Here is a 22,974-nt window from a genome sequence, read left to right on the forward strand (position 1 = left end):
TCCCGGTTCCCAACATCATAGTTCCTCTCAGCAGAAGAAAACTTACAGGAGAAAAAGGCACATGGTCTCAAGTTGGTCAAAGTAACAGGTCCCTGGGACAACACCACCCCTACTCCCACCTCTGATGCATCCACCTCTACAATGAATGGTTTAGATGGATCGGGCTGAACTAATACAGGAAAGCAGAACAGACGCCTCCTAGTGGCGAGAGAGTGGTCAGGCAAGCCGAGTCAAAAGCACGAGATAGCAGGACAGTATTTATAGGATAAGACAGATGGATAGTCAGAACGTAGCCAGAGATCAGTAAACCAGAACGGGCAATATACGGTACAAAAGGGACAAACAGCAACAGCGTAAAAAACCAAGCCAGGGGATCAGAACCGGAGAATCAAGCAGATAAACAGACAGAGAAACACTGGGAAAATGGGAGACAGAGGGAGTTTACAGACACAGGACAAGTCAGGGTTCACAGCAGGGCAAGTCAAGAGCTACCAGCAGGGTCAAGTTAACACGCCGAAGGCAGAACTATAGCTGACACTGCCAGCAAGATTCATGGGAGCTAAACAGCAAACCTGAACCCAGAATGAGGCAGAGCACAGTTAACCCTTGACATGAGCCGTCCAGAAAAAAGGGCAGACACTAATAAACCCTGGAACGGATCATGACAAGTGGTCAAAGTTTCTTCCTTTGGCTGAGTTTGCCATCAATAATCACCGCCAGGAGTCGTCTGGGGAGTCTCCTTTTTTTGTGTTTACGGACTTCATCCTCAATTTTGTACTTTGAGTCAAGGGGGCTCTTCCGGCGTCCTGGAGGAAGACCAGTTAGGTGCACAATTATCATCAGTCTGGAGGAGAGTTAAACAGCTCCTGTTGAGTGTGGGTGCTAGGTACAAATGTGTGGCTGACAGTAGGCATGTGCCAGGTCCGGACCTGAGTGTGGATGACTGGGTGTGGTTATCCACAAAAAACATAAGACTCAAAATATCATCCCTTAAATTGGGTCCACGGTTTATTGGTCCATTTAGGGTCACCGCCGTCATTAACCCAGTAGCGTACCGATTGGAGGTTCCTACGGTGTATAAGATACACAACGTGTTCCACAGGTCTCTTTTAAAGAAGGTGGTGGGTTCCGTGGACACGGCGCCTATGCCACCTCCAGTCTTGGTGGATGGTAATTTGGAATTTGAAGTCTCCAAGGTGGTTGAATCTCGTGTAGTGCGCCGCACTTTACAGTACTTGGTACACTGGCGTGGTTATGGGCCTGAGGAGAGGTCCTGGGTACCAGCCTCGGATGTTCATGTGGATCGGCTGGTCAGGTTTTTTCACCGCCGCCATCCGGACAAGCCGGGTCCTATAAGCCGTGAGGGCCTCGTAGAAGGCGGGGTACTGTCATGTCGGACGCTGTTCAGACCAGGTCGTTCGACAGACAGCGGTAATTCCGCTTTTGACCTCTATGCGCTCATTGGCGTCGGCTAGATTTTATCTAGCTGGTCCGGGGTTAATTTACCTGGTGCTCGGATTGGATGCTGGGCCATGCCCACTGCCTTTAAATAGTTCCCCTGAACATTGGGCGTCACCGATTATAGCTTCTGTCTTGTGCGTTGTTATCTCGGTCTGGAGTGGTGAGCTAGTAGTTGGAGTATCGTTGCTGGTGGTGTATTTCCCTTTGTCTTATTTATTCCTTCCTATATTTGTATTTATTTTGCCCTGTGCACTTATTGTGTATTCCTGAGTGACTGCGGCGTGGTGTATATTTTTTCCTTTATCCTTGTCTGTGCTAACTGTGGGTATTGGTGTATAATCGATTCACTGGGTGGTGTGCGGTGGTTCAGCCTAGGGTTGAAACAGGAGACAGGGTGAGGTTCGAGGCCTAGACATGCACACCATCAGTGTAAACTCTAGGTAGAGGGTCAGTCAGGATTTCCCTAGTCTGAGGGAAATTGCAGGGGCCCGGGTTATTTGCTCTTGCCCACCTAGTCTTCCCGTGACATTGTGCACACGATGCAGATTTAGTGCAGATCTGCAGAGTTTTTTTCTGCTGCAGAAATGCTGCAGATCTGCACTGTGATGTACAGTACAATGTAAATCAATGTGAATAAAAAAAGCTGTGCACATGGTGCAGAAAAATCTGCGCAGAAACACTGCAAATTTCAAAGAAGTGCATGTCACTTCTTTTGTGCGTTTCTGCAGCATTTCTGCACCCCTCCATTAATAGAAATCCGCAGTGGTAAAAACTGCAGAAAATCCGTGCAAAAAACGCATCAAAACCGCGCAAAAATGCATCAAAAACGCAGCTGCGGATTCTGCCAGGAGATGCAGATTTTGTGCAGAAAATTCTGCACCCAAATCTGCAACGTGTGCACACAGCCTTAAGGTACCTTCACACGAAACGACATTATAACGATATCGCTAGCAATCCGTGACATTGCAGCGTCCTCGCTAGCGATATCGTTTCGTTTGACACGCAGCAGCGATCAGGATCCTGCTGTGATGTCGCTGGTCGCTGAATAAAGTCCAGAACTTTATTTGGTCGTCCGATCGCTGTGTATCGTTGTGTTTGAAAGCAAAAGCAACGATACCAGCGATATTTTACACTGGTAACCAGGGTAAACATCGGGTTACTAAGCGCAGGGCCGCGCTTAGTTACCCGATGTTTACCCTGGTTACTAGCGTAAAATGTAAAAAAAACAAACAGCACATACTCACATTGCGTCCCCTGCAGTCTGCTTCCTCCTCTGACTCAGCGCCGCAAAGTGAAAGTGAAAGCAGCACAGCGGTGACGTCACCGCTCTGCTCTCACTGTACGGCGCTCAGTCAGTCAGGAAGTGGACGCAGGGGGACGTGAATGTAAGTATGTGCTGTTTGTTTTTTTTAGATTTTACGCTGGTAACCAGGGTAAACATCGGGTTACTAAGCGCGGCCCTGCGCTTAGTTACCCGATGTTTACCCTGGTTACCAGGGGACCTCGGCATAGTTGATCGCTGGAGAGCGGTCTGTGTGACAGCTCTCCAGCGACCAAACAGCGACGCTGCAGCGATCGACATCGTTGTCGCTATCGCTGCAGCGTCGCTTCGTGTGAAGGTACCTTTACACTATGGCTGGTCTGAATAGCTAAGGCAATTGTTACCATCCACCTCTCGTGTCTCCCCTTTTCCTCATAGATTGTAAGCTTGCGAGCAGGGCCCTCACTCCTCTTGGTATCTATTTTGAACTGTGATTTCTGTTATGCCCTAATGTCTATTGTCTGTACAAGTCCCCTCTATAATTTGTAAAGCGCTGCGAAATATGTTGGCGCTATATAAATAAAATTATTATTATTATTATTATTGTACTTTTGTACCTACAGCATGCAGTATGAGCAAAATCACGATTATGACTTAGTGGTTTTACAAAGAAATATAAAGTCATTACATTGCTTAATAGATTGAGACCTAGGTGGTTGTCTACTTTGCAAACTCCTCTCCACCTTCCAATTCTGGTTAAAATAAAGCTTACAATTTATTTTGGAACATTTCTTTGAAGACATTTTACTGATACTTCTTCCATGGTAACTTGACACCAATCTGAAAATACAATTTTCTACATAATGTAATGTTATTACAACTCAACCTTTGCAAAGCAATTTTTTAAACCTATGATTATAGAATTCCCTGACACTTCAGTAGTGTAATAGTTTAGGTAATACCTCTAATTTTACTAAAACATCTATTGGATTGAAAGGTTAGATGGACTCTGACAATATTTTTAACATTAAAAGTCATGCTTCAATGGTCTAATGCTTGGTACATGTGTAGAAATTAGATCTTTAAAAAACAGAAATCCCTTTATTCTTCTGATAGAGATGTGTTTAGAATCCATCTAAGACATTCTGTCTTGCCAATCATTTGAATAACGCTAGACACTTATCTTGGTGAGTTTTGAATAGCTGTCATTATTAAACTTTAACTTGCTCTCTGAAATATGCCCATGGGCTTTATCAAGGCTTACAGCCGCAATTGAATTTTGAGCAATGCTACTGGAACTAAAAATGTACTATTTCACTTTCACACACAATGTCATACCATGTGCACTGAAGAACAGTGCTGTGATCATTTTCTTTGGTTAACACAAGCAATGTTTTAAAGCTGTCTGGGATTGACAGAATTAATAAATATTCTTTTTTAATGTAATGGAAGGGATCAGGCAAGTGAGTGATACATTTTTACATTATATGTTTAATCAATACTCAGTTTTTCACAATTTGCAACAGATCTGTTTTTTCAAAAATTAGCCGGATTGTGCCTGACGGATAAAAACTGATGTGTGAAAGAGGCCTTAGCTGCTCCCTCGGGTAGACACAGGAACACTTTTAGTTTAAGTCTCTGGGTGGTTTATTACTTCATAAACTGTGAAGCCCAAAATAGAAACAAAAACACAGCCTTTCTGGACAACTGAAAATAAAAATTCCTTACAAAGTCCTTCTCAGTATGGCTCCTGCCTTCTGGGACAAACACGCATGGAAGCTCTCTCTGGAGCTCAGCCTGGAGGCTTCCGTCCTCCAAAACAACAAAGACAGAAAAAAAACACTGGCTAGACCCTTAAACACCCTCCAACCAGACCCTTAAGTGGAGATATGGTGAGTAGGCATCTCACCCATCTTTGACCTACTCACCATGAAAGCCAGACCCTGGGAATGACTGATCTACTCTCAACACATATAATGCTGGAGAAAAACTTATATTTTTCACATGATGAGAGATTACCTTTGCGACATATATCTCCCCTCACATACGGCGCCAGTGATTTTGTCACAATTTATATTGTGTGAGTTCCTATTCTATAAACATATAATATTTTTATTGACATGAATGGAGAAAGTTGCGCATTTGCAGCCATCTCCCAATTCATGGCAGTAAAAGACAAGTCACCAGTTTGGAGATTTGTGGGTCACAATTGTGGAACTTGGGTCTTTCAGATATTTTTGGCATATCTAGTGCATATAACGAAAGTGCTTCAGATTGGAAAACTGCTTTATAGCTGATGTTGTCTGAACCAACAAAAAATAGATTTTGATCTTTGCATCATCTTTATAAACCATTTCTCTAAAACTGTTCATGTGAAAAATAAAACTAATCACCACAAAAATTTTAGTGGACAGTGTGCAATTTTTGAGAAAATATATCGTCACATTTTGCTTATTTTGCAACTTACCTTTAAAGAAACACTCTTCATTGTGTACCATGATAATTTTTTGCTTTTTCTGACAAGCAGCTCTGTGGACTTCACAATGATTTTCATAGAATTCTCCATCTGAACCACAGACTGGTTTATAATGAGGTTTGCAGTGCTCCATACATACACATTCAGCTTGACCAGTCTGTTGGTTGATTACACAGTGCCTTCCAAGACCGCAGTACTTATTTTCACAAGATACACGCCCATCTGCTTGACCAAAAGAACCTATGAAATAAAAATATACAACAAATTAGCTTTGTTAAGTTCTCTTCTATAATATATTATTCTTTTTTTTACTTTTTCTTTATTTACAATGCATTATGATGGGAAATTGTTTCCTAACAATATCAATCAATTAAGGAGTCTAACAAGAGAATTGGACATCTTACACACTTCATTCAACTTCATTTGTTTCCTAGGTGGAAGTAAGTTGTAAAGTTTCTTCACGACCATAAACTTTTTAAAGAAAGCAATTGGATTCCAGTCATTGATTTAATGGTTACCTGTATATAACTGAAAGTGTTAAAGTTTTTTGTGTAGCAGCAGACTTAAAAGGGCTGTGCCACCAGAAAGGATACATTTAAATAAGTAGAAAATGTGTAATTGAATGTTTTTGCAATTTACAGGTATTCAAAATTATGCTACGGTAAAAAAATAACAACCTTTTTCCTTCTGAAATAGGCCCTCTGGTATTTTTTCTCTGTAAAATGTGTCCGCCCATCCATCCCAGTGGCCGATCAGCTGGCAGCCCATGTGTACTTCCTATCCTCATAACAAAGAGTTCTTCCACCTCCAGTGTGATAGAATGGTCTCACCCAGCTGCCAGACCTGAGTGAGTGCAGGAAGTGTTAGTGCCATCAATGCACATGCTTCCCCGCATTCTGTGAGCACAAGGAGCTTCTGGCATACATTGCACAAGCTGGAGGTATAGAGGTGGAGGAACTCTTTTCTTTATGATAACAGGAACTGGACATGCACTGCCGGCTGCTCAGCTACTGGGAGGAAGGATAAAACTTGCAGACAGAATAATGCCAGGAGGCTCATTTCAGAAGATGAAAGGTTGTTACTTTTTGAGCAGAGCATCATTTTAATAGCTGTAAATTGCAAAATCATTTATTTACACATTTTCTGCCTAATTAAATGTATACTTTATGGTGGCACAACCTCTTTAAGGAGGACCTGTCACCAGGTCAAAAGTGTTCATTTTTGTTGCATTTATTATACTTCTACTGTTCCCCTGAGTTTTCTGCTTTATATTTTACCATACTATTCCAAAGATATGAGTCTTTTTTTGGTGATAACTTTTGTGGTCTTTATCAAGGGGGTATCACTATTAGATTTCTGTAGGGGGTATTTTTAGGTTGTTCAGAATTATTATCCTGTGAGCTACGCTCCATTGGAAAAATATATAAATTAGCAAAAACTCAAAAAGACTATATCCTCAACTATATGGTTAAATAAAAAAAGCAACAAAACTTATAGCATTCAGTGAGCGGATGGAGTAAAATAAGTTCAGAAACGCTCCTGCTTTTGACCTGGTGGCAGGTCTTCTTTAAAGAGAATTTCCACTTTTCAGCATGTCATCATTAATTGGTTTTGGTGCATGGTGCTGTGCCTTCAAGGTCAGGGACCAACTGAGACAATCACTGCAATATGGCAGCAGGTTTCACACATGATGACTTTTTTCTACCTGTTGCCACCACTAGAGTAAGTTTAAAGGTTGAAGCACATGTTTCTACAGTAGACTCTACTAAGAAATTATGTAGGGAGTTTCTAAACTACCTCTAATTGGCAGTTGAGGTCTGCCAAATTGAGATAAAAATATTTATAACAAAACATGTGAATTTTCAAATAAAGTTTCCAATATGTCTTGGAGGTTGTTATGAAGATATATTAAGAATTTAAATTAAAAACACCAATAAATATCTTGGAATAACAAAAAACCTTTTTAACCAAAATCAAAGTACTATACTCAAATCCAAAGCATTTTAAAAAGTTGACTAAAAATGAACCATACGGCGCTGCTTAATTGCTCCAGGTGAATAAGCAGCAAATATATGGACGAAAATCACTCCCAATCGTCCCAGAAATGGTTAATCAAAGAAAACAATATGTGTTATTTGCGCTAAGTTCACCTATATGAAGCCATAAATAGTTAAAATACTGGGAAATGTCATAAACAAGGTTCCCCACACAGGACTGTGATTAACAAGATGTGTTTACCTTAATATCAAAGAAAAGGAAATCTGTGTCCTAGTGCTGACATGCGGAAAGGTCCTTCACTCATGCGCTGAAGGGTTGGTATCTGAAGCCTTCTCTGAATCTCTGTTCCAAAAATGTCCAAGTATAGGAGATGCTGTCCCGGCCGGTGACTAGCGTACTCCCCCAGAGCTTGGTAACTGCCGTGCACAGGCAGTGGTGGCCGCGTGTGTATAGCTAAAGCCGACAAGGTGCAGGACCTTGTGTGATGTCACAGTCATGTGATGTGTACACATGACCAGCTGCAAAGCTGCGGAGCTACGGAGCTACGAGTAGCACACAGGACCAACTAATCCTACGCGTTTCAGAGTCACTGACTCCTTCATCAGGGAATGTGCATGTCAGCACTAGGACACAGATTTCCTTTTCTTTGATATTAAGGTAAACACATCTTGTTAATCACAGTCCTGTGTGGGGAACCTTGTTTATGACATTTCCCAGTATTTTAACTATTTATGGCTTCATATAGGTGAACATAGCGCAAATATCACATATTGTTTTCATTTTAAAAAGTTCCATGATTTGGATTTGCCTGTTTCAATATTTAATAACATAATAGAATGAAAAATATATATTTTCCCCTGACTTTGTTGCATATTCATCCAGCATAGCGCCTAATAGCTTTCTAACAGCCTGCTGTTAAGCAGACATGACATATTATACTATGCTCATTTTGTATTTGCAGATAATTAACCTTGATAGCCAGAAAAATTTGAGAAGGCTGCCTTATTTGACCGTCCGGCTAATGTACGGTTGTCTTTATATGAAGAATGAGAAGAACAAAAGTCATCTGACAGTAATTATGCATGACTATTACAGAATGAGCTCAGACTGTAGTTAAACATGACTCTCACGTCAAGGTAACATCCACAACACACATTTCTAATCATTCCAACAACATTCTATCTGTGGAGCAATGCGGTAGTTTAGCTTCTTAATGCCCATTTCCGTTTACATTATACGATTTGCTATCCAAATTTTCAAGAGATTGTATCTGTTCTTGAAAGCATTAAATTAGAATATACTGAGCTAACCACTTCTCGTAGATTAACTTAACAAGTCTTTTCTCCAGGGCAGTTGATAAATTTGTTACAAAATTGAATCAATCATTGTTTACTGATATTTTTCTAGTTATGAAAGTGCTGAAAATCTTTCATATGTGAACAGTACCTGACGAGAAAAGTGTATGAGCTTTTTTAATACTCCACTTGGAAATCCCCCATATTTTCCAATATGTATAGCATAGAATCAAAATTACCCATAGTGACGAGTCCAGCAGAAAGTAATGATTGATACCATGTTTATAACACTGTATCATTCACGCATTTCTTTACACTAGTTTTTAAAAAATGTTTAAATGTTTATCAGGTTTGGCTCTATTGTCCTCCTAATGCACATGTGTTGTGGAGCCCACTATATTCATGAGGTGCCAGCAAGTGTCACATGCTTTCAACAGGTGTGCAATTTATGTGCAACTGCAAATGTTGCCAGTAACTTTTAACCTACATGTTCTGTGTTGAAAAATGCATTGCTGCCAATTGAATGAAAAACACAGATGTTACTCAATGCACAGCTTTTACTGATAAGATGCACATGACTAAAGTTAGTGCATAGCCCTTGTAGTCCAAAGTTAGAGTCATAAACCAGTTATGATAAAATAGTCGTCAATGTCACGATAAACACAAAGTATGTCTGTATGTATGTGCTCTGTGTATGTGTTCTGTTTATACATGTATGTATGTGTGCTATACATATGTACATATGTGTGTGTAACAAGCATTCTGCATATACAGTGAGTACGGAAAGGATTTTAGACCCCTTAAATTTTTCACTCTTTGATTCATTGCAGCCATTTGGTAAATTAAAAAAACTTCATTTTTTTCTCATTAATGTACACTCTGCACCCCATCTTGACTGAAAAAAAACAGAAATATAGTAGTTTTTGCAAATTTATTAAAAATGAAAAATGGAAATATCACATAGTTATACGTATTCAGACCCTTTACCCAGTATTGAGTAAAGGCACCCTTTTGAGCTAGTACAGCCATGAGTTTTCTTGGGAATGATGCAACAAGTTTTTAACACCTGGATTTAAGGATCCTCTGCCATTCCTCCTTGCAGATCCTCTAAAGTTCTGTCAGTTTGGATGGTAAATGTTGGTGGACAGCCATCTTCAGGTTTCTCCAGAGATCCTCAATTGGGTTTAGGTTAGGGCTCTGGCTGGGTCAGTCAAGAATGGTCACAGAGTCGCTCTGAAGCTACTCCTTTGTTATTTTAGCTGTGTGCTTAGGGATCATTGTCTGGTTGGAAGGTGAACCTTTGGCCAAGTCTGAGGTCCAGAGCAGTCTGGAAGAGGTTTTCATTCAGGATATCACTGTACTTAGCTGCATTCATGTTTCCTTCAATAACAACCAGTCATCCTGTCCCTGCAGCTGAAAAACACCCCATAGCATGATGTTGCCACCACCATGTTTCACTGTTTGAATTGTATTGGTCAGGTGATGAGCAGTGCCTGCTTTTCTCCACACATACAACTTTTTGGTGATAATTCTAAGCGGTATCTTCATCATATCAGACCAAAGAATCTTATTTCTCATAGTCTGGGAGTCCTGCATGTGCTTTTTAGCAAACTCTATGCAGGCTTTTATATGTCTTGCACTGAGGAGAGCTTCCATTGGGCCACTCTGCCATAAAGGCCTGACTGGTGGGGGACTGCAGTGATAGTTGACTTTGTGGACCTTTCTCCCATCTCCCTACTGCATCTCTGGAGCTCAGCCACAGTGATCTTGGGGTTCTTCTTTACATCTCTCACCAAGGCTGTTCTCCCACGATTGCTTAATTTGGCTGGGCGGCCAGGTCTAGGAAAACTTCTGGTGGTCCCAAATGTCTTCCATTTAAAGATTATGGAGGCCACTGTGCTCTTTGGAACATTGAGTACTGCAGAAATTCTGTTGTAACTTTGGCCAGATCTGTGCCTTGCCACAATTCAGTCTCTGAGCTCCTTGGCCGGTCCCTTTGACCTCATGATTCTTATTTGGTCTGACATGCACTGTGAGCTGTGAGGTCTTATATAGATAGGTGTGTGCCTTTCCAAATCAAGTCCTATCAGTTTAATTAAAAACAGCTGGACCCCAATGAAGGAGTAGAGCCATCTCAAGGAAATCACGAGGAAATGGACAGCATGTGACTTAAATGAGTGTCTGAGCAAAGAATCTGAATACTTATGACCATGTGATATTTCAGTCTTTCTTTTTTAATAATTTGCAAAAATTTCTACATTTCTGTTTTTTTTCAGTCAAGATGGGGTGCAGAGTGTACATTAATATGAAAAAATGAACTTTTAAGAATTTACCAAATGTCTGCAATGAAAGAGTGAAAAATTTGAAGGGCTTTCCATACCCACTGAAGGTGTGTAACATAAAATGTTTGTGTCTCATATGACATTTGCATGTAGCATTAACCTCTTTCTGACATCGGACGTACTACCCCGTTGAGGTGGTATGGGCCCATATGACCACCGACGGGATAGTACATCATTGCCGATCAGCCACGCTCATAAGGAAAGTGCTGCCGATCGGGGCTGGGTGTCAGCTGACTATCACAGCTGACATCCAACACTATGTGCCAGGAGTGGTCACAGACCGCTCCTGGCACATTACCCCCAGTACACTGCGATCAAAGATGATTGCAGTGTTCCAGCGGGATAGTGAAGCGTCACGCAGGGAGGGGGCTCCCTGCGTGCTTCCCTGAGATGCCCAGAGCAACACGATTTGATCGTGTTGCTCTGATGGTCTTCTACCTCCTCCTCCCTGCAGGCCCGAATCCAAAATTGCCATGGGGGGCCTTCCCGGTCCTGCAGGGAGGTGGCTTTCAAGCACCTGCTCAGAGCATGCGCCAGCAAGTCTCCCTGCACTGCCTGTGAGATCGCTGATCTGACACAGTGCACTGTAAAGTGTCAGATCAGCGATCTGTCACTATATGGTCATGTCCCCCTGAGGCAATGTAAAAAAGTAAAAAAAATATATTTACATGTGTAAAAAACAAATTCCTAAATAAAGAAAAAAGATATATATATATATATTGTTCCAATAAATACATTTCTTTAAATTAAAAAAAAAACAATAAAAGTACACATATTTAGTATCACCGTGTCCGCAACGACCTGACCTATAAAACTGTCCCACTAGTTTACCCCTTCAGTGAACACCGTAAAAAAAAAACAAGGCAAAAAACAAAGCTTTATTATCATACCGCCAAACAAAAAGTGGAATAACACATGATCATAAAGACGGATATACAGTAAATAACAATGGTACCGCTGAAAACATCATCTTGTGTTCTGCAAAAAACGAGCTGCCACACAGCATCATCAACGAAACTATTTTTTGCAATAAAAAGCATCTTTTAGTGTGTGACGGCTGCCAATCATAAAAATTCGCTAAAAACCCGCTTTAAAAGTAAATCAAAACCCTCTTCATCACCCCCTTAGTTTGGAAAAAAATAATAACATTTTAAAAAGTGTATTTATTTCCATTTTCTCATTAGGGTTAGGGTTAGGGTTGGAGCTAAAGTTAGGGTTAGGGTTGGGGCTAAAGTTAGGGTTAGGGTTGGGGCTAAAGTCAGAGTTAGGGGTGGGGCTAAAGTTAGGGTTTGGGTTAGGGTTAGGGTTGGGGTTAGGGTTGGGGTTAGGATTGGGGCTAAAGTTAGGGTTTGGATTACATTTATGGTTGGGATTAGGGTTGGTATTAGGGTTAGGGGTGTGGTTAGGGTTATGGTTGGGATTAGGGTTAGGGGTGTGTTTGGGTTAGGGTTTCAGTTAGAATTGGGGAGTTTCCACTGTTTAGGCACATCAGAGGCTCTTCAAACGCGACATGGCATCTGATCTCAATTCCAGCCAATTCTGCGATGAAAAAGTAAAACAGTGCTCCTTCCCTTCCGAGCTCTCCCATGCGCCCAAACAGTGGTTTACCCCAACATATGGGGTTTCAGCGTACTCAGGACAAATTGGACAACAACTTTTGCAGTCCAATTTATCTTGTTACCCTTGGAAAAATACAAAACCGGGGCTAAAAAAAACATTTTTGTGGAAAAAAAAGGATTTTTTATTTTCACGGTTCTGCGTTATAAACTGTAGTGAAACACTTGTGTGTTCAAAGTTCTCACAACACATCTAGATAAGTTCCTTGGGAGGGCTAGTTTCCAATATGGTGTCACTTGTGGGGGGTTTCTACTGTTTAGGTACATCAGGGGCTCTCCAAACACGACATGGTGTCCTATCTTAATTCCAGCCAATTTTGCATTGAAAAGTCTCTTATGTTAAAAATTTCTTATGTTACCTTTGGGAATATAAAAAATTGGGGGCGAAAGGATCATTTTTGTGAAAAAATATGATTTTTTTTATTTTTACGGCGCTACATTATAAGCTTCTGTGAAGCACTTGGTGGGTCAAAGTGCTCACCACATATCTAGATAAGTTCCTTTGGGGGTCTACTTTCTAAAATGGTGTCACTTGTGGGGTTTTCAATGTTTAGGCACATCAGGGACTCTCCAAACACGACATGGCATCCCATCTCAATGCCAGTCAATTTTGCATTGAACAGTCAAATTGCGCTCTTTCCCTTCTGAGCTCTGCCATGCGCCCAAACAGTGGTTTACCCCAACATATTGGGTATCAGCGTACTCAGGACAAAGTGCACAACAGATTTTGGTGTCCAGTTTCTTCTGTTAACCTTGGGAAAATAAAAAAAAATTGGGGGCAAAAAGATCATTTTTGTGAAAAATTTTTTTTTTATTTTTACGGCTCTACATTATAAACTTCTCTGAAGCACTTGGTGGGTCAAAGTGCTCACCACACATCTAGATATGTTCCTTAGGGGGTCTACTTTCCAAAATGCTGTCACTTGTGGGGGGTTTCAATGTTTAGGCACATCAGGGGCTCTCCAAGCACGACATGGCGTCCCATCTCAATTCCAGTCAATTTTGCATTGAAAAGTCAACTTGCGCTCCTTCCTTTCCGAGCTCTGCCATGCGCCCAAACTGTGGTTTACCCCCACATATGGGGTATCAGCATGCTCAAGACCCATTGGACAACAACTTTTGGGGTCCAATTTCTCCTGGTCCTGTTACCCTTGGTAAAATAAAACAAATTGGAGCTGAAGTAAATTTTTTGTGAATAAAAGGTAAATGTTAATTTTGTTTTAAACATTCCAAAAATTCCTATGAAACACCTGAAGGGTTAATATACTTCTTGAATGTGCTTTTGAGTACCTTGAGATGTGGAGTTTTTAGAATGATGTCACACTTGGGTTTTTTCTATCATATAGACCCCTCAAAGTGACTTCAAATGTGATGAGGTCCCTAAAAAAAATGGTGTTGTAAAAAGGAGAAATTGCTGGTCAAATTTTAACCCGTATTACTCCCTAACAAAAAAAATGTTGGTTCCAAAATTGTGCTGATGTAAAGTAGACATGTGGGAAATGTTACTTATTAAGTATTTTGTGTGACATATCTCTGTGATTTAAGGGCATAAAAATTCAAAGTTTGAAAATTGCGAAATTTTCAAAATTTTTGCCAAATTTCCATTTTTTTAAACTAATAAACGCAAGTCTCATTGAAATTTTTTTTACCACTATCATGAAGTACAATATGTCTTGAGAAAACAGTGTCAGAATCATCAGGATCCATTGAAGCGTTCCAGAGTTATAACCTCATAAAGGGACAAAGGTCAGAATGGTAAAAATTGGCCCGGTCATTAATGTGCAAACAATCATTGGGGGTAAAGGGGTTAAGGTTTATAAATCCCGGTAATTCAGATGAAAAGTTCATAGGTGTAAACATATCAGCAATCGCTTAATGATTGTGCAAAATTATACTCATTCATTGCGTGATAGGTTTCTTTATGCCGGAACATAAATCATTGTTCTCAGCAGCACATTGCCCGATGTAAACTGCAGATGTGATAAAATGATACTGTATGGGGACATATTGATCTACTAGTGATTGTTCTGTGCCCAAAATTCTTTGTCATCCTGTATAAAGAGGCCAATAAGTAAATGCCGAACGACTTCAATATTGTCAACTGCAGTTGTTTAACCCCTTCCTGACATCAGACGTACTATCCCGTCGAGGTGGGGTGGGCCCGTATGACCACCGATGGGATAGTACGTCATACGCGATCGGCCGCGCTCACGGGGGGAGCGCGGCCGATCGCGGCCAGGTGTCAGCTGCATATCGGACCGCCCCCGGCATATTAACCCCCGGCACACCGCGATCAAACATGATCGCGGTGTACCGGCTGTATAGGGAAGCATCGCGCAGGGAGGGGGCTCCCTGCGGGCTTCCCTGAAACCCCCAGAGCAACGCGATGTGATCGCGTTGCTCCGAGGGTCTCCTACCTCCCTCCTCGCCGCAGGTCCCGGATCCAAGATGGCTGCGGCATCCGGGTCCTGCAGGGAGGGAGGTGGCTTACTGAGTGTCTGCTCAGAGCAGACACTTGGTAAGCCTGCAGCCCTGCACAGCAGATCGTCGATCTGACTGAGTGCTGTGCACACTGTCAGATCAATGATCTGTAATGTCCCCCCCTGGGACAAAGTAAAAAAGTTAAAAAAAAATTCCCCACATGTGTGTAAAAAAAAAAAAAAAAAAATATCCTAAATAAAGAAAAAAAATATATATTATTCCCATAAATATATTTCTTTAGCTAAATAAAATAAAAAAAACAATAAAAGTACACATATTTAGTATCGCCGCGTCCGTAATGACCCAACCTATAATACTGCCCCACTAGTTAACCCCTTCAGTAAACACCATAAGAAAAAAAGACAAAAAACGAGGCAAAAAACAACGCTTTATTATCATACCGCCGAACAAAAAGTGGAATAACACGCGATCAAAAAGACGCATATAAATAACCATGGTACTGCTGAAAACGTCATCTTGTCCCTCAAAAAAAGAGCCACAATACAGCATCATCAGCAAAAAAATAAAAAAGTTATAGTCCTGAGAATAAAGCGATACCAAAATAATTATTTTTTCTATAAAATAGTTTTTATCGTATAAAAGCGCCAAAACATAAAAAAAGATATAAATGAGATATCGCTGTAATCGTACTGACTTGACGAATAAAACTGCTTTATCAATTTTACCAAACGTGGAACGGTATAAATGCCTCCCCCAAAAGAAATTCATGAATAGCTGGTTTTTGATCACTCTGCCTCACAAAAATCGTAATAAAAAGCGATCAATAAATGCCACGTGTCCAAAAATGTTACCAATAAAAACATCAACTCGTCCCGCAAAAAACAAGATCTCACATGACTCTGTGGACTCAAATATGGAAAAATTACAGCTCTCAAAATGTGGTAACGCAAAAAATATTTTTTGCAATGAAAAGCGTCTTTCAGTGTGTGACGGCTGCCAATCATAAAAATCCGCTAAAAAACCCACTAGAAAAGTAAATCTAACCCCCCTTCATCACCCCCTTAGTTTGGGAAAAATAAAAAAATTAAAAAATGTATTTATTTCCATTTTCCCATTAGGGTTAGGGTTAGGGTTAGGGCTAGAGTTAGGACTATAGTTAGGGCTAGGGTTAGGGTTAGGGTTAGGGCAAGGGTTAGGACTAGGGTTAGGGTTAGGGTTAGGGCTAGGGTTAGGGTTAGGGCTAGGGTTAGGGCTAGAGTTGGGGCTAGGGTTAGGGCTAGGGTTAGGGTTAGGGCTAGGGTTAGGGCTAGTGTTACAGCTAGTGTTAGGACTAGTGATAGGGCTAGGGTTATTGCTAGGGTTAGGGCAAGGGTTAGGGTTGGGGCTAGGGTTGGGGCTACAGTTAGGGTTGGGGCTAAAGATAGGGTTAGGGTTTGGATTACATTTACGGTTTGGAATAGGGTTGGGTGTGTCTTGGTTAGAGCAGTGGTTAGGGTTACTGTTGGGATTAGGGTAAGGGGTGTGTTTGGATTAGGGTTTCAGTTATAATTGGGGGGTTTCCACTGTTTAAGCACATCAGGGGCTCTCCAAACGGGACATGGCATCCGATCTGAATTCCAGCCAATTCTGCGTTGAAAAAGGAAAACAGTGCTCCTTCCCTTCAGAGCTCTCCCGTGTGCCCAAACAGGGGTTTACCCCAACATATGGGGTATCAGCATACTCAGGACAAATTGGACATCATCTATTGGGGTCCAATTTCTCCTGCTACCCTTGGGAAAATACAAAACTGGGGGCCAAAAAATAAGTTTTGTGGGAAAAAAAAGATTTTTTATTTTCACGGCTCTGCGTTGTAAACTGTAGTGAAACACTTGGGGGTTCAAAGTTCTCACAACACATCTAGATAAGTTCCTTGGGGGGTCTAGTTTCTGATATGGGGTCACTTGTGGGGGGTTTGTACTGTTTGGGTACATCAGGGGCTCTGCAAATGCAACGTGACGCCTGCAGACCAATCCATTTAAGTCTGCATTCCAAATGGCGCTCCTTCCCTTCCGAGCTCTGTCATGCGCCCAAACAGTAGTTCCCCCCCACATATGGGGTATCAGCGTACTCAGGACAAATTGGACAACAACGTTTGGGGTCCAATTTATCCTGATACCCTTGTGAAAATACAAAACTGGGGGCTAAAAATCATTTTTGTGAAAAAAAAAAGAATTTTTATTTTCACGGCTCTGCGTTATAAACTGTAGTGAAACACTTGGGGGTTCAAAGCTCTCAAAACGCATCTAGATAAGTTCCTTAGGGGGTCTACTTTCCAAAATGGTGTCACTTGTGGGGGTTTTTAATGTTTAGGCACATCAGGGGCTCTCCAAATGCAACATGGCATCCCATCTTAATTCCAGTCAATTTTGCATTGAAAAGTAAAATAGCGCTCCTTCCCTTCTGAGCTCTGCTATGCGCCCAAACAGTGGTTTACCCCCACATATGAGGTATCGTCGTACTCAAGACAAATTGCACAACAACTTTTGTGGTCTAATTTCTTCTCTTACCCTTGGGGAAATAAAAAAATGGGGGCGAAAATATCATTTTTGTGAAAAAATATGATTTTTTACTTTTACGGCTCTGCATTATAAACTTCTGTGAAGCACTTGTTGGGTCAAAGTGCTCAACACACATCTAGATAAGTTCCTTAAGGGGTCTACTTTCCAAAATGGTGTCACTTGTGGGGGGTTTCAATGTTTAGGCACATCAGGGGCTCTCCAAATGCAACATGGCGTCCCATCTCAATTCCAGTCAATTTTGCATTGAAAAGTCAAATGCGCTCCTTCCCTTCCGAGCTCTGCCCTGCACCCAAACAATGGTTTACACCCACATATGGGGTATCAGCGTACTCAGGACAAATTGCACAACAATTTTTGGGGTCCAATTTCTTCTCTTACCCTTGGGAAAATAAAAAATTGGGGGCGAAAAGATCATTTTTGTGAAAAAATATGATTTTTTATTTTTACGGCTCTGCATTATAAACTTCTGTGAAGCACTTGTTGGGTCAAAGTGCTCACCACACATCTAGATAAGATCCTTAGGGGGTCTACTTTCCAAAATGGTGTCACTTGTGGGGGATTTCAATGTTTAGGCACATCAGGGGCTCTCCAAATGCAACATGGCGTCCCATCTCAATTCCAGTCGATTTTGCATTGAAAAGTCAAATGGCGCTCCTTTCCTTCCGAGCTCTGCCATGCGCCCAAACAGTGGTTTACCCCCACATATGGGGTATCAGCGTACTCAGGACAAATTGTACAACGAATTTTAGGGTCTATTTTCTCCTGTTACCCTTGGTAAAATAAAATAAATTGGAGCTGAAATAAATTTTGTGTGAAAAAAAGTTAAATGTTCATTTTTATTTAAACATTCCAAAAATTCCTGTGAAACACCTAAAGGGTTAATAAACTTCTTGAAAGTGGTTTTCAGTACCTTGAGGGGTGCAGTTTTTAGAATGGTGTCACACTTGGGTATTTTCTATCATATAGACCCCTCAAAATGACTTCAAATGAGATGTGGTCCCTAAAAAAAAATGGTGTTGTAAAAATGAGAAATTGCTGGTCAACTTTTAACCCTTATAACTCCGTCACAAAAAAAATTTTGGTTCCAAAATTGTGCTGATGTAAAGTAGACATGTGGGAAATGTTACTTATTAAGTATTTTGTGTGACATATGTCTGTGATTTAAGGGCATAAAAATTCAAATTTGGAAAATTGCGAAATTTTCAAAATTTTCGCCAAATATTTGTTTTTTTCACAAATAAATGCAAGTTATATCGAAGAAATTTTACCACTATCATGAAGTACAATATGTCACGAGAAAACAGTGTCAGAATCGCCAAGATCCGTTGAAGCGTTCAAGAGTTATAGCCTCATAAAGGGACAGTGGTCAGAATTGTAAAAATTGGCCCGGTCATTAACGTGCAAACCACCCTTGGGGGTGAAGGGGTTAAAAGCCTGAACGCATCTCATGTAAATGTAACCTAAATGTTTCTGTGTGATGGTGCAATATGTTGGAATACAGTGCCCTACTTTTAACTTTTGCCAAGGGCCTCTCTTTGTCTAAAACCATCCCTGGGTTGGTTAGCACAAGTTCTTAATTTTTGTAAGAGGTTGAAAGACCAAACAGCTATTGAAATTTTTTTTTCTAGAATGCATCATGATTGAAAGAAATTAACTACGTTTGCAAAAAGTTTTGAATAAAATACCAACTAAAAATACTAAAATAAAAACAGCAATCAAGGTGTATAGTGAATAGAATGTCCAAAGGAACTGTACTCATTGCATAAATGTTGTGAATTGACTTTTTGGCTTCCTCTTGTGGTCACTAGTGGTATGACTCTGGGATTGTCTTTCTTCAGTTTGGAACTCACCTGGGTCGTTAGTCCAGGGGTGTCGCTATATTAACTTCCTGGATCCTTAGTCCAGTGCCTGGCATCGTTGTAATCAGATCCTTCTGTTGCTCCTGTCTGCTGGTCCTGGCTCTTGCAAAATTAAGCTAAGTCCTGCTTCTTTGTTTTTTGAGTTATTTACTTGCTCCTATTTTTGTCCAGCTTGTACTAAATGTGATTTCTGACCTTGCTGGAAGCTCTAGGGGGCTGGTGTTCTCCCCCCGGCCGTTAGTCGGTTCGGGGGTTCTTGAATATCCAGCGTGGATATTTTAATAGGGTTTTTGCTGACCATATAAGTCATCTTACTATATTCTGCTATTAGCTAGTGGGCCTCTCTTTGCTAAATACCTAGCTCATGCTTATGTTTGTCTTTTCCTCTTACCTCACCGTTATTATTTGTTGGGGGCTTGTATCCAACTTTTGGGGTCTTTTCTCTGGAGGCAAGAAATGTCTTTCTTTTCCCTTCTAGGGTTAGTTAGTTCTCCGGCTGGCGCGAGACGTCTAGAACCAACGTAGGCACGTTCCCCGGCTGCTTCTATTTGTGGTGCTAGGATTAGATATATGGTCAGCCCAGTTACCACTGCCCTATGAGCTGGTTTTTTGTGTTTGCAGACTTGGTATTTATTCCTGAGACCCTCTGCCATTGGGGTCATAACAGTATGTCAGGCCAACATTGAATGTTTAATGCATTGCAGAAGTGGGATAATAAGAAAGGAAATTCTGAGTTTTTTTTTTTTTCCTCTCTTCCTCCCCTTTACCTCTGAGTGGCTTGAGCTTGCTGCAGACATGAATATCCAGACCTTGATTACAAGTGTGGACCAGCTTGCTGCTCGTGTGCAATGCATACAAGATTTTGTTACCAGTAGTCCTATGTCTGAACCTAAAATACCTATTCCTGAACTGTTTTCTGGAGACCGATTTAAGTTTAGGAATTTCAGGGATAATTGTAAATTGTTTCTATCTCTGAGACCCCTTTCATCTGGAGACTCAGCTCAGCAAGTTAAAATTGTTATCTCTTTTTTACGGGGCGACCCTCAGGATTGGGCCTTCTCGCTAGCGCCAGGAGATCCGGCATTGGCAAATATTGATGCATTTTGTCTGGCGCTCGGATTGCTTTACGAGGAACCCAATCTTGAGGTTCAGGCAGAAAAAGCCTTGCTGGCTATTTCTCAGGGCCAGGATGAAGCTGAAGTATATTGCCAAAAATTTCAGAAATGGTCCGTGCTTACTCAGTGGAATGAGTGTGCTCTGGCCGCAAACTTCAGAAATGGCCTTTCTGAAGCCATTAAGAATGTGATGGTGGGTTTCTCCATTCCTACAAGTCTGAATGATTCCATGGCGCTGGCTATTCAAATTGACCGGCGTTTGCGGGAGCGCAAAACCGCTAATCCTCTGGTGGTGTTGTCTAAACAAACACCTGATTGATGCAATGTGATAGAATTCAGACCAGAAATGAGCGGAAAAATCATAGACGTCAGAATGGGTTGTTAGTCCTGTCGCCATTGGTAATTTGCAACCTAAATTTATTTTGTCTGTAACTTTAATTTGCTCATTGTCCTCTTACCCTGTTATGGCGTTTGTGGATTCAGGTGCTGCCCTGAGTCTTATGGATCTGTCATTTGCCAAGCGCTGTGGTTTTGTTCTTGAGCCATTGGTTAATCCTATCCCTCTGAGGGGTATTGATGCTACGCCATTGGCGGAAAATAAACCGCAGTTTTGGACACAGGTAACCATGTGCATGACTCCTGAACATCGGGAGGTGATTCGTTTTCTTGTTCTGCATAAAATGCATGATTTGGTCATTTTGGGTTTGCCATGGTTACAGACTCATAATCCAGTCTTGGATTGGAAGGCAATGTCTGTGTCAAGTTGGGGCTGTCAGGGTATTCATGGTGATTCCCCGCTGGTGTCTTTTGCTTCCTCTACTCCTTCGGAAGTTCCTGAGTATTTGTCTGATTATCAGGATGTGTTCAGCGAGTCCAGGTCCAGTGTTCTGCCTCCTCATAGGGACTGTGACTGTGCCATAGATTTGATCCCAGGTAGCAAATTTCCTAAGGGAAGACTATTTAATCTGTCTGTACCTGAGCATACCGCAATGCGTTCGTATATCAAGGAATCTCTGGAGAAGGGGCATATCCGTCCTTCCTCTTCCCCTCTTGGTGCGGGATTCTTTTTTGTGGCCAAGAAGGACGGATCTTTGAGACCTTGTATTGACTATCGGCTTTTGAATAAAATCACTGTTAAAATTCAGTATCCTTTGCCTCTGTTGTCAGACTTGTTTGCCCGAATTAAAGGTGCCAAGTGGTTCACCAAGATAGATCTTCGTGGTGCGTACAACCTTGTGCGCATTAAGCGAGGAGATGAATGGAAAACCGCGTTTAATACGCCCGAAGGTCATTTTGAGTATTTGGTGATGCCTTTTGGGCTCTCTAATGCTCCTTCAGTGTTTCAGTCCTTTATGCATGATATTTTCCGGAAGTATCTGGATAAATTTATGATCGTTTATCTGGATGATATTCTGTTTTTTTCTGATGACTGGGACTCGCATGTAGAGCAGGTCAGGATGGTGTTTCAGGTTTTGCGTGAGAATGCTTTATTTGTTAAGGGCTCAAAGTGTCTCTTTGGAGTACAGAAGGTTCCCTTTTTGGGGTTTATTTTTTCCCCTTCTGCGGTGGAGATGGACCCAGTCAAGGTCCGTGCTATTCATGATTGGACTCAACCCACGTCAGTTAAGAGTCTTCAGAAGTTCTTGGGTTTTGCTAACTTCTACCGTCGTTTTATTGCTAATTTTTCTAGCATTGCTAAACCTTTGACGGATATGACCAAGAAAGGTTCTGATGTTGCTAACTGGGCTCCTGCAGCCGTGGAGGATTTCCAGGAGTTGAAGTGCCGGTTTACTTCGGCGCCTGTTTTGTGCCAGCCTGATGTCTCACTTCCCTTTCAGGTTGAAGTGGATGCTTCTGAGATTGGGGCAGGGGCCGTTTTGTCGCAGAGAGGCCCTGGTTGCTCTGTGATGAGACCTTGTGCCTTTTTCTCGAGGAAGTTTTCGCCTGCTGAGCGGAATTATGATGTTGGCAATCGGGAGTTGTTGGCCATGAAGTGGGCATTTGAGGAGTGGCGTCATTGGCTCGAGGGTGCTAAGCATCGTGCGGTGGTCTTGACTGATCACAAAAATTTGATGTATCTCGAGTCTGCTAAACGCCTGAATCCTAGACAGGCCCGCTGGTCATTGTTTTTCTCCCGTTTTGACTTTGTGGTCTCGTATTTACCAGGTTCAAAGAATGTGAAGGCTGATGCTCTTTCAAGGAGCTTTGTGCCTGACTCTCCGGGAGTCGCAGAACCAGTTGGTATTCTTAAAGAGGGAGTTATCTTGTCAGCCATTTCTCCAGATTTGCGACGTGTGTTGCAGAGATTTCAGGCTGGTAGACCTGACTCTTGTCCACCTGACAGACTGTTTGTTCCTGATAAGTGGACCAGCAGAGTCATTTCCGAGGTTCATTCCTCGGTGTTGGCAGGGCATCCGGGAATTTTTGGCACCAGAGATCTGGTGGCTAGGTCCTTTTGGTGGCCTTCCTTGTCACGGGATGTGCGGTCGTTTGTGCAGTCCTGTGGGACTTGTGCTCGAGCTAAGCCTTGCTGTTCGCGTGCCAGCGGGTT

General features: G+C 41.6%; 1 protein-coding gene across 2 annotated transcripts in view; it reads right to left on the reverse strand.

Moving 5' to 3' along the window:
• FSTL5 (follistatin like 5) overlaps positions 1-22,974 on the reverse strand; it is a 1,228,096-nt gene that overhangs the window by 697,483 nt on the left and 507,639 nt on the right. The window contains exons 1-2 of one of the 2 annotated variants that reach the window (XM_077279444.1): positions 7,437-7,559; positions 5,190-5,438 (exon numbers count right to left, since the gene is read on the reverse strand). In XM_077279444.1, coding sequence (XP_077135559.1) covers positions 5,190-5,331 — 142 coding nt within the window. In that variant the 5' untranslated portion in view covers positions 5,332-5,438; positions 7,437-7,559. Of the gene's footprint in view, positions 1-5,189; positions 5,439-7,436; positions 7,560-22,974 lie in introns of those variants that run through there. The other variant, XM_077279443.1, reaches the window with a different exon arrangement.

Source organism: Ranitomeya variabilis, chromosome 1, assembly GCF_051348905.1.
Source record: "Ranitomeya variabilis isolate aRanVar5 chromosome 1, aRanVar5.hap1, whole genome shotgun sequence".
Lineage (NCBI taxonomy): Eukaryota > Metazoa > Chordata > Amphibia > Anura > Dendrobatidae > Ranitomeya > Ranitomeya variabilis.